The sequence below is a fragment of the Tamandua tetradactyla genome, chromosome 3 (assembly GCF_023851605.1).
Source record: "Tamandua tetradactyla isolate mTamTet1 chromosome 3, mTamTet1.pri, whole genome shotgun sequence".
Lineage (NCBI taxonomy): Eukaryota > Metazoa > Chordata > Mammalia > Pilosa > Myrmecophagidae > Tamandua > Tamandua tetradactyla.
Window position 1 is genome coordinate 33,463,885 of NC_135329.1, and position 12,158 is coordinate 33,476,042.

At 41.1% G+C, this 12,158-nt stretch overlaps 2 protein-coding genes across 3 annotated transcripts in view; one reads left to right on the forward strand and one right to left on the reverse strand.

Annotated features, from left to right (window-relative positions):
- The window catches only part of FDFT1 (farnesyl-diphosphate farnesyltransferase 1), a 44,001-nt gene extending 40,711 nt beyond the window's left edge, over window positions 1-3,290 (forward strand). For both annotated transcript variants that reach the window (XM_077152978.1, XM_077152977.1), the window contains one exon: window positions 2,704-3,290. In XM_077152978.1, coding sequence (XP_077009093.1) covers window positions 2,704-2,925 — 222 coding nt within the window. In that variant the 3' untranslated portion in view covers window positions 2,926-3,290. The remainder of the gene's footprint in view (window positions 1-2,703) is intronic.
- A 4,582-nt stretch (window positions 3,291-7,872) lies between these two features.
- The window catches only part of CTSB (cathepsin B), a 28,461-nt gene continuing 24,175 nt past the window's right edge, over window positions 7,873-12,158 (reverse strand). The window contains exons 8-10 of the mRNA XM_077152979.1: window positions 11,228-11,344; window positions 9,557-9,685; window positions 7,873-9,100 (exon numbers count right to left, since the gene is read on the reverse strand). Of these exons, the coding sequence (XP_077009094.1) occupies window positions 9,003-9,100; window positions 9,557-9,685; window positions 11,228-11,344 (344 nt within the window). The 3' untranslated portion in view covers window positions 7,873-9,002. The remainder of the gene's footprint in view (window positions 9,101-9,556; window positions 9,686-11,227; window positions 11,345-12,158) is intronic.

Consider the following 12,158-nt stretch of genomic DNA (forward strand, 5'->3'; position numbering starts at 1 on the left):
CAGCAATTCTAGAACTTTATCCTATAGAAGTAATCATAAAATGTGCAAGGATGCATATTTTTGTCCCCAATTGTCATTGATAGGAAAGTCATTAAATTACAGTATATTCATACTATGCAGCTGTGTTTAAAAGAACAATGCCATTTTTAGGCTCTGGTATTAGGAAATGTCCGTAAAAAAATGGACTGAAAAAAAATTAGAGAACATGTTTAAAACATTTTTAAAATGACACTTTTATATGTACACTATTATACATATGTACAGCATGTACAATCGTTTAACAAATATTTATACATGATTTTATATATATATATATCCATGTTATATATGTGACATTTTATACATTTACATAAGGGGTGTATGTGTAGGTTTTTATATATATATAACAGGAGCTCTAAAAGAAACTACGTCAGCCTGTGGCTGAGGAAGAGTAATGTGAGGGAATTTTGGTTTTTCATTTTTTTTTTCTTTTAAAGAAATTAAGGGAAAAATTATAGTTTCACTTCCCATCAGGTTTTCTCTCTTTACAGCTATCCTTTATAGCATGATATTAGGTATCATCAGCATACTCCTATAGACATAGTTTTTCGTTTTCTTGTTATGTTAAATTGCAGCTGGGTTTTTCGGTAGGGGACAGTGTGACGAAATTATAAGAAGTTACAAGGAGAGAACACCCATAATATAATGAAATTTGGGGGGAAAATTATTTTTTAAAATATCTGTTGTATCTTCTTCATCTTTGCTTCAGTCTTGGCTCATCATCACTTCACACCTCAATAACCTCTTCACTGGTTTGTCAGTTCAGTTTACTAACCATTTAATGAGGGCCTACTATGGGCTAGGCACAGCGGTAGGCTGGAGAAAAGGTACATAAGACATGGTGCCTTTGAAACTTGCCGTCTAGTTAGGGAGCCCAATAGCAGGACAGGCCTGTAGAATAGGAGGGATACTGATCAAAACTGGTACGTTCTCTGCCTGATGCGCTCAAATGACTAATTCCTGCGACACCAGGGTTTCAAAGAGAGAGTTTATTGCTAGGCATGAAGCAGGAATGCAGATGGCCTATTGACCTAAAAATCTGTTTTCCTAAACAGTGTAACCCTGATACATATATAGTGTCAAAAAAGATGGGCAGTCTAAATGTTGTGTTAGTTAATTTTTTTTTAATTAATAAAAAAAAAAAAGATGGGCAGGTTTTAGGATAATGAGCACAATGGCTCAAGATGGTGACGTTTGTGATTATCTCATTACTGAGCATGTGCAGATTAATTAGATACTTAGCCACAGAACGTGTGTAAGAAAATGGCAGCCTTAATATGATGATGGGTGTAATTTTTGGTATAATAAGGTGTAGGTCACTTAGAGGTTAAAGTTTAAGCTACTGTGCATGTCAGCCAGGCCAACTTTGGTTAGATCCAGCCTCATCAAGCAAATTAGTTCTGGAATTGGGGTGGGTTAGTTCTGGGTTGACTCAAGGCCTTTCATTAATAAACATTTAGGGGTTGTCTTTAGTGATCACAAGACTCTAAAGTTGAAAAACAAGATGAAGGGGTACAAGTGGGAATCAGTCACAAAGTTCTATAATCACAGGATAATGCCTGTTGAGTTATACAGTCATTATCACAGAAGACAGCTAGATTACAGTTCAGAAATTTCAGGTATTTCCCTCTGGCTACTCTAATACACCAGAAAGTAAAAAAAAAAAAAATTATCTATATAATGATTCGGTAATCATAATAATTTGTTAAATGATAGATAAGTTAGCTGGGTGAAGAATTATAGGAGGAGCATTCCAAGTAGAGGGAATGGGGTGAGCAAAGAAAGGAATACAACCATGAGATAGCATCATGGGTGTAAAACAGTGACAGGCAATTTGTTACTAAAGAATGTAAGGAGAGGTGGACAATGGCACATGAAGCTGGGGAGGCCCATGTCATGGGAAGTCTTCTGTTCCACATTAAGGAGCTAAGCTGTAGGTGAGAGGGAGTCATCAAGAATATTAAGCAGAGGTTTTAGACCTCTTTAGTGACAGTGTAGAGACCAGATGAATGAATTCTATGGTTTAAGCATAGAGGAAGGGAACTCAGTTTGGAGGCTAGCTCACATGAGAGACAACAAGGACCTAAACTAGGGTAGTAATTGTGAGGATGTATGTAGAGCTTTAAAAGCAACGACATCGGCCTGTGATGTCCTTTCAGCAGATCTTTAGGTTTGTGGAGGAATGGGGGGTAGGGTAGGGAGTCATGGAACTATAGAGACTCTTACTTAGGCTTCCCCAAATCACATACTCACTCTTGTTTTCTTAAGCTGCTTTTGCCCAGTCTCATCTTTGTAGTATTATTTCCATGTTACTCTGCATCTGCTTAATCAAACTATGCCGATGTTTATTGAGTAGCTGCTATGTGCCTGGCACTGTTGGGTACTGGGGGCATGAAGGTAAACGAGGCACAGGCACTGTTCTTGAGACTTTTAGTAGTTGCCCAAGGGCAGCGTGCTCTCTCGTGCCTCCTCCTGGCATGGGCAGACTTTGTGATTAGACAGACCTGGGTTGATGCCCCTGCCTTATGAGTGGAGTAAGTTTGGATAAGTTAAAAAATGGGCACAAAAGTACCTCCCTGTTTAGCGTTAAGAAATAAATAATCAAGGAAAATGTTTATATAGTATCTATAAGTAATACTTACTATTTTTTCTTTTCTTTAACAGATATATCATAGAATCCCCAACTCAGATCCATCTTCTAGTAAAACAAGGCAGATTATCTCCACCATCAGGACACAGAATCTTCCCAGTTGTCAGCTGATCTCACGAAGCCACTACTCACCCATTTACCTGTCATTTGTTATGCTCCTGGCTGCCCTGAGCTGGCAATATCTGAGCACACTATCCCAGGTCACAGAAGACTATGTTCAGACTGGAGAATACTGATTTGGAATTGGTCTGGAAGCTAAAGTTCACCATGAAATGGATTATTTACCTTTTCTTCAATGATGGATATAGCTTCCCCTTTCTTTCTCCCTCTTTTTTTAATCCCTAAAAGGAATTTGTGTGGCTTGGACCTTTAGAAACTGTGAAATGCAGTTAAGAATGTAAAACTAAAAGGGAAGGATACCTCACCCTCAGCAGCCTGGTACTTCTGGGTAGTGGTTACCTCTACTTATTAACTTGTGGCTAACAGCAGAACAAATCATCACTGCTGGTTAGATAAAATGGCTGCATATGGGACTGTTGAGATTTTTAGTGTGACTCTTGGCTCGACTTACAATTAAACATATTTAATTTGAAGCAACCTATCCTAGAAGAAAATGAAGTGAATTTTCTGTTTGGTCCTGTTTTATCACCTTGTTCTCTTTAATTGGTTTGAATGTAGTTATGAATGTCTAGTTATAGGTAGTATTTTTTAATTTTTTTCTTTCCCTAAGAGTGCAGACTGTCTACTTTTCACGAAAGCTAGGAATTAAATTCTGGGTGTTCTGGTATTTTCTTTTAAAGGGAGTTTGGCTTTCAGAGAGAAGCAGCAGGATTGCCCTTTGGCCCAGTTTGATCTCTAGTAAAGGCTGAGATTTTTGCATTTAAAAAAATAATTATGCATTTGTGAAGTGCAGTTCACCTTAAGCCATATGGCCTGGAGAAACAGGAAACTGCAGAACAGGGTCAAGTGATGGAAGAAGGGTGGCATTCTGCTGCCCCCATGAAGCCTGCCAGAGGAAGGACCAAGTACCAAAGCTGCCTGCCTTCTGCTACTGGGCATTTTGGAAATGAGGAAGCTAGCAGCGATACTTGCATTTTACCCTCACTAACTCTGCCATCATACTCTATCTTCTGGGCAATCCTCTTAGCTGTGGTCTGAAATTGTAAGGTTTTCTTTTTTTTTTTTTAATTACCAGCTTATATATTGAAGTCTCAAGAAAGGCAAAAATGTTTTTCACGTGATTGGTTTGAAAGCCAAATGGTACTGCTATAGTGGTGTCCACTTCCTTTTTACTCCAGTACAACTGAGGTTTGTGATATCCTCTAACCAATGAGATTCTCAGCTTGGACAAGTGAGGAAATGTCCCTTCACAGAGGGTGAGATTGAAAAAGCCCCCTGGGTTGAGAATCACCGTCCCAGGACATGCAAGTAATTTCAAGAAGTCGTTAGTGCTTTAGATATGTATGTAGAATATAAAGCACACATTCTACTCTTTTGCTGCAGTCTTTTGTGCACTGTCTTAATCATTTTTTCCCAGCAAGTAATGTTGGATTATTACACATATATACACACACCTGTTGTCCTCCTGTGACCACTGTAATCATCTGAGACAATTGGCTTAGTTTAGTTCGATGGAATTTTAATTGGTTCATCTAGGTTCTCTCTTGCCTGGGCAAAGTTGTTACCATGCTTAAGCTAGTCAAGATAACTTGCCACACAGAGTACAGTTATAAGCTGCTCACTCAACAGTTATTTTTCAAAGTAATTGAAGTATCAGAATTTTGTTTGAGATTTCAAAGCAAGTTGTCATATACTTGTGTTCAAATATAAGGTTTAGTTCTGCTGAAGTTCACTTAGGGCAGTACGATGTGGCAGGAAGAGCCTTGGTGCAGGGTGCATGTACTGGGAGGGTCTCGCATGCACTACCTGTGGGACTTTGAGCTTGTTTGGATTAGGTGATCTCCTAGGCTCCCTTCTAGCTATAAAGTTATGCCTTGATGGTAGTAAAAACTACCGTTGATTCCAGCACAGGTCTTGAACTCTTGTCCCCCACTCCTAAGCCATCTGAAAGACTGCTTTCCTTCCAAGTATCTCCATCTACTAAGGTTACCAGATAAAATATGAGAGACCCAGTTAAATTTGAATTTCAGATAATCAACTTTTTTTAGTATAAATACCACATAGATATTTATTCACACTAAAAATTACTTATTTTTCTGAAATTTAGATTTAACTGGGGCATCCTATATTTTAATTTGCTAAACCTGGCAACTGTACTCTCCATATCACCTTCAGAGTCTATTTGATTCCTACTTAGAGTGGAATGTTTTTTTAACATGTATACAAAAAAGCAAATTTCAAAGCACACTGCAACAGTTAGAACCAATTTTAGAGTTTGGTATGGGTTACATTTCCACAATTAGTTCTGGAACTGTAACCCAGTTACACTTAGTTTCTCTAGCTGTTCCAAGACACTGGAAACTAAAAGAAATAACAAAAAACAAATGAGTATGATTTAGCAGTCATACTCATTTGTTTAAATTCTATCTTCTCTGCTATAACTCCACCTCCTTTGATCTTTCTTAGAATGGAGTTTTAAGTTTTCCTCAGAGGAGTATCTGACTGACCTGAAACTTACAATTAAAACGCATGGAAGCAAGAGCCTGATCTGTTTCCATATTTTGGGAGCTTCTAGAGATCTCGTTAGCACACACACATCCTTGCCAAAGTCACTCAGAGGGCTTACTGACATACAGCTAGCTCCCATTCTTGTATCTACTAGGGGCTAAGGTGTGGGGGGGGGTGGGGGGGGTAGGATAGGCTTGCTTTGTAACAGAGTTCTTAGGCTGTAATTCTTGAATTTTAATCTGTTAGCATTAGCTGACTTCATATTGGCTTCATACTGCCCAGATCATAGTTTCTGATTTTAGTAAGTCAGGTGGTACCCAGGAATTTGAATTTCTAACAAGTTTCAGGTGATAGCAGTGCTGTTCAGCAGACCAGAGTTTGAGAACCCTGCTGGAAGGCAAACTTAAAGGTACCTCCAAATCGCCTGGAGTATTGTTGGAATGTAAATGCAAGCTCTTCCTCTTCCTGCAAAGCTGCCGGAGAAAATGGTTCACTATTCAGTTACCCCCCCCCCCCAAAAAAAACCCCCCACAAAATCACACATATCGAGGGGTTCAAATCTTCATATTCACTTTAGGAACACCCAAGAAATTGCTCAGACTGTCAAGGATATGCGTATTCCAAAAGCCACCAAGTATCTGAAAGATGTCACTTTGCAGTGTGTCATCCCATCATTACAGTGGTGTTGGTAGGTGTGCCCAGGCCTAACAGTGGTGCTGGATGCAGGGTCGGTGCCCCAAAATGAGTACTGAATTTTGGTTGCACATGCTTAAAAATGCAGAGAGTGATGCTGAAAGGGTTTAGGTGGAGATTCTCACATCTAGGGGAACAAAGCCCAGAGATGTGCAGCAGGACTTCTAGAGCTCATGGCCGGGTTAGCCCACACGTGAGCTCTGCTTGCCATGCTGAGATGATCCTTACTGAAAAAGAACAAATTGTTCCCAAACCAGAGGTGGATGCTGCACAGAAGAAACTGAAGAAATAAAAACTTAATGGCTCAGGAATACAGTCATCATAAAATAGAAATTTAAAGGCGGGCCGCGGTGGCTCAGCGGGCAAGAGTGCTTGCCTGCTATGCCGGAGGACCCCGGTTCGATTCCCGGCCCCACCCCATGTAAAAAACAAACAAACAAACAAACAAAATATAATAATAAAACAAGAAAATGTTTAAAGATGTTTCCCTTTCTTCCTTCCTTCCTTCCATCCTTCCTTCCTTCTCTCTGTCTTTCCTTCCCTTCCTCCCTCTCTTTAAAAAAAAAAAAAAAAAAAAATAGAAATTTAAAGTTAAAAAAAATATGCCAAGGCAGATTCACAAGAGTCTGGCCCTAGAGTCTGCATTTCTAACAACCTCCTAGTGATGGCCTGTGGGTGGCTTTGAATACCAAGGATGTAAAGTATAGCTGCCTGGTGCATACTGAGAGGTGGGCGGGGCCGCCTATCTTTGGTCAAACTTCCAAATCTGAACACATGGTCTCCATGTCTTTCTCTAGGTAAAGAATGAGAAGAATTCACTTCATTCTGTCCTTTTGTTATAGATAGGTACCAAGAAAAACTTGTAATTATCTATTAGATTAAACTGAGGGGATTAAGGCCTTGGAAAATAAATGGGTTAATCTGAGGTTTATTAAAATATTGAGATCTATACCAATTAAAAACATTGCCAGGCAGATTTTTCTAACAAAGGCTACTTTCAGCCAACTGTGAAGATTACCAAACTACTTATTTTGGTACTTATACTCACTGCTGGCTCTGGGAGTGGGGTACAAGATGGAGGCTGGGGAAGGCAGTATGGAAAAGGAATTCTTCAACTCAGTTTTGGGAGTGTGGTTAGAGCTGTGAGGACTTCATTGGGGTGAGGAATATTCTAACTGATGACTGTTAGAATAAAGTGGGTTCAAATTTGGAGCTGTGTTAACCATTAAGCATTTCTATGATGAATTTCACAAAAATTTCCTAAAAACATTCAGCAGGTTTTTAGAGATTTTTTGAAGAAGCTGAAAGTCAAACTTGGCCTTTGGAAAGAGCTAGCTCAACTCAGGTCTTTCTCATTTGAAGGGAAATAATTAAGATCATCTTCACAGGCCAGTGGAATGAGTGCCGATTGTTCTAGCTCCCTCTATTCCCTCCAGTTAAGAACTAGTAAGCTTTATTACTTTAAAATTCCTAACTAGAGCTACACAAAATAATAGTTCTTAACCAGCAGTATGAAATCAGTGACAGAGAACTCTCAGAATACTGTGTCCAGGTCTGCTTCCACCCCTGCACCAACATCTGAGAGCACCGAGGGTATCTGGTCCTCTAGTACAGTGACAGCTTTGTAATAACAAGGTCATCAGTGTGCTATGCTTATATTTTGTGAGCAGAATCTTCATTTATGGTTTGTGTGAAGAAAGGGAACCAACAATGTTCTTAGCTTTTTAAAATAAGCAGTAACAGATCTCATCAAGGCATGGGGTACAGATCAGAGAATGGATTTACAGAGAAGGGCTGAATGAGAATGACAGGGAGCTAAGGGAAAAGATAGAAGACAAGGTTTGAAAATATTGTCGGGACACTGAGAAATTAAAAGTATTTATTTTGTTGCACCCTATTGCGGCAACATGCCCCAGGCAAGAGTTGTGAGGGCACCTGGGATTCATAAGGACAAATTTCCTTCTGAAAGATAATGATAGACAACAGCTACAAGTCTACAGGCAGTGACAAATTACTTTTCAGATCCCAGATCCTATCAAAAGACTTCAAACTGAAGGAGAAACCCTTTATTAGCACAGTTATTCCTTTCCTTGTTAAACTGACAGAGTAAAGGAGTGGTTTAAAAAAAAAAACATAAAAGCTGTTTATGTTTGGGAGCTGTTTTCTCCCAATGCAGTTGCACTGTGGTATTAGGAGGTTGGTAGGTCAGTCCAATTGTGACCACCCAGTTTTGTTATTAGCCACAGCATTCACAGGGTATAAAACTAGCATAGCTCTTCCAATTCAGAACACCATTCATTCACATGATCAGCTGAGGTGCATTAAAAATAAAACTTCTAAAAAAGTATCATGCCACAGAAAGACCAGAGAGGGTTTGCAACACTGCAAAGCTCAGTGGATATGGGGGCCCTGGGAGAATGTGGCTTTCTTCAAAAAAACCTCTAAACCTATTCTGCATCTAGAAAGCTACTTTGCTTAGAGGTACTGCTTTAGGTGGAAATTTAGATCTTGTTAGGAATACCGCTTTACATTCCTCTGGAGAACCTGGAGTCAAGCCCTTCAGTTCCTCAATGTCTTGCTCTCTGGAGATGCACTGATGGGGGAGGGTGGGGGGTGGTGAGTGCAGCAGGAGCTGGAGCGGCAGGCACTACATACGGTACTAGTCTAAGGGGAAAAGGCTCACTTTGCTTTCAACAGTGGCATATGTGGTCTTTGCATTGTGAGCATCAGTCCATCAAACAGGTTGGGAGGTAGCCAGGACTTGGACTTGTCTCCTGTGAAGGACAGCTGTCCACTCCAGAACAGAGCAGGTCTGTTGGTGGATATCAGGTTTGGCTCAATCCAGTCCTTCAGGCCCTGAAGCATACCAGCCACTGTCTACAACCTCTTGTATCTTATCTGATTTCAAATAAAAGACATCCCTACCCCCTTCCCATACCCAGCCCCATTGGCTATATTTAGGGGAAAATTCCCCCAGGGCTGGATGGACGGATTAAATCTTTTTCCAGTACAGATCGGTGCGTGGGATTCCAGCCACAATGTCTGATTCAATTCCACAGTGATCCTGTCCTCTAAGGATTTTAAATAAACCTGGAAAGGAAAAGGTGATTTTAGCATACTGTGGGTTCTGACCCTTGTCGACGTATTCAGACTCTGTTCACCCACTAGGCCAGCCCTCAGCCTCATGGGCTCCCCAGGGCAGCCAGATGAATGCCATTTCCATGCTACTCCATGGCACCCTCCTGAGCTCCCTCTCACCTGGTAGGGATGATGAACTGTAACAGGCACAAATCACTCAGAGTTGTGCTCAGGTTCCATACCACCCTCTTTCAACATCAGGGACTGCCCTTGAGGCAAAGGGAAATCTCTGCTTACTATCAACTTGGATTTTTGGAAGGTCACATCTAAGCACTAGGCCTAGAGTTTGGAGTTGTACAGTTGGGAGAGCAGGGAATGTCAAATGGCCACTTTGTTCTGGCTCACAGCTCCAGAGAGGATTCTAAAAGCTTCTGTATTCCCATTTCTCAGCAGGAAAGAAGCACTCACCATTGTCACCCCAGTCAGTGTTCCAGGAGTTGGCAGCCAGCCAGTAAGGGGTGCCATTCTCCACTCCCCAGCCCAGGACACGGATGGCATGGCCTCCGACCATATATCCAGTTACATGCTGGTAGACTCCTGAGAAAGAAAAACCAAGGTTCAAGCTGAGCCAAGGCGGCTGCCCCACCTCCTGCGCCTCACCCGACACAGCTGCCATCTTTCTAGTCAGGAGAATCAGGTGCCAGAGGGACCAACAGGCCTCGTCCAAAGAAAAGCATGAACCCTGGTGTTCCCGAAGGCTTCAGGGGTTCCCAGAGACATTAGATTCATGTTCCTACTACTTAAATATATATATTTTAAAAGCCCAATAAGCTCAAATGTGTTGAGTAAATATTAGAGTACAGCAAAATGGGCACTCATTGGTTGGCTTTAAAAATAAATTTATATTCCCTGACCATGTACCCCCCCAAAATAAATAAATTTATAATTTCTAAACAATACTCTATTATGAAAGAAATTTCATATTAATAAATTGTCAATGGTTTGTTTTATAAACTGGGATTCCATGTATGGTTTTATTTGTCAAAAGTGTTCTACAGCTTAAAAACCATTTAAATTACTGCTCTAGGGCACATACAGGAGAAATGAAATAGGAGAAAAGGGTGGGCTGGCAGCAGCCAATATTAGATGATGGAGAAAGACACTGACTAAGGTGCTCAGAGGGCTGTGAAACTAGTTGATGAAACCACTTAAAGCACTGTTATAGAGTATTTTTTCTTGCCAGAACTATCTTCCTTTGCCCTTTGAGAGCTTCAGGTTTTTGAATATAGCAGAATGTAAACGCCATAAAAACAGCCAGCAAAAACAGTTAATATGGCATGAGGAATTTCTAAGAAAAATCTTGCCGAGTTTCTTTGTCTGAATCTCCAAACACTGCACAGGGCAAGGTACTCCATGTCTACTGATGACCACGTGTTAGGTATGATGCTAGGCAGTCAGAAACAAAGATGGATAAAAGGTCATTCAAGGGATACAGGGGTAGTTCAGTGGTAGATTTCTCGCCTGCTATGTAGGGGATCCAGGTTCGATTCCCGTCCCATGAGCTCTCCCCCTTCCACCCCCCCCAAAATTCAACAAATGGTGTTAAATAATAATAGGAGTCACTGGAAAAAAACGAAATGTGACCCCCACCATACAGCATACAAAAGAAATTCAAAATAAAGGTCATTCAGTCTAGATGCATAAAACCTACAGTTATACATGTGAATATGCTGATAAAGTAATGGAAGCAGAGGTAGGAGTGACTGCCAGTGAAGTCAAGAAAGGCTCCACAGAGAAGATAATCAAGCTTGGCTATAAGGGGTGAGTAGGAATTGGCAAAGTAGAAAAAGCATTGGACAGCATATCTGGAATACATATGCAGAAGATACAAATGGGAGCAAGAGGCAAGAGCAGGGACCTAAACTGGTGAGAGTAGCGATTATAAAGACCATCAGGGTCAGATGCTGACTGACATTCAAGGGGACAAGGAAACCCAAGCGAAGAGATGTCTGGTATAGCTCTTCCCTTCCCTGCTTCCCCCCAAACAATGGGTCTGATAACGTTTCCTGTTGGCCACCTAAATCCATCTTGGCACCTGAGCTTAAAACGTCCCAGCTGCCTTCAGGCATCAATACATACCAGACTTGTATGCCAGGAAGTCTTCATACACAGTGAAGGCTCCTTCCACGGGGCCATTTTTATAGATCTCAGCCATGATCTCCTCCTCACTAGAAGGGACGCTGTAGGAACTGTAGCCTGGAAAAGCCAACAAGTCAAGTTGGGTAAGGCATGCCTCCTCGGTTCCATCATGCACTCAAGTCATTCACTGATTTTACTGCGGGCCTGCAGGAAAGGATTATACATTTAAGGGGATTTGCCTAACCACAGGAGTCAGGGAGGGCTTCCCTGAAGGAATATGATGGAGAATGACTAAGCTGAATCTAAAGGATGTTTAGAAGTGGGAGAGGCTATCTCTGGCAAAACTGTCTTTCAAAAATGAGGGAAGAATTAAGACATCCCCAGATAAAGAAAAGTCGAGGAAGTTTGTCACAACTAGAATTGCCCTACAGCAAATGCTTAAAGACACTAGACAATCGACTGAGGTCACATGAAGATATAAAAAGCTCTCCAGTAAAGGTAATGACATGGATAAATATAAATACCAATACAATTGTATTTCTGATTTCTAACTCCACTTTTTACTCCCCACAATATCTAAAAGGCAAATGCATAAAAGGTAACGACAAATCAAAAAAAAAAAAAAAGTGGGAGGGAGCACATCTTCAGAGGCTCCATGGTGGGAAGGAACCACAGTAGGTGTGAGGTTCCAGGAGGCCAAAGAGGCACCCCAAACATATTCTGGGGCAGAGGACTCCCTCATCAAATGAGGGGTTTGGTCCCTTTTCACTCTGAAGTTCTGTGGTTCTAAGAGAACATTCCTCAGATCGAATTCAGGATGGGGACAGGCAAGAAAGGTGAAGTTTGTGGCTCCCTCTGGCGAGAGCAGCACAACCTTTCCACACTGAGGACGGACACCTCCTCAGTGCTCACTTGCCCTGGTCTCTTGCTT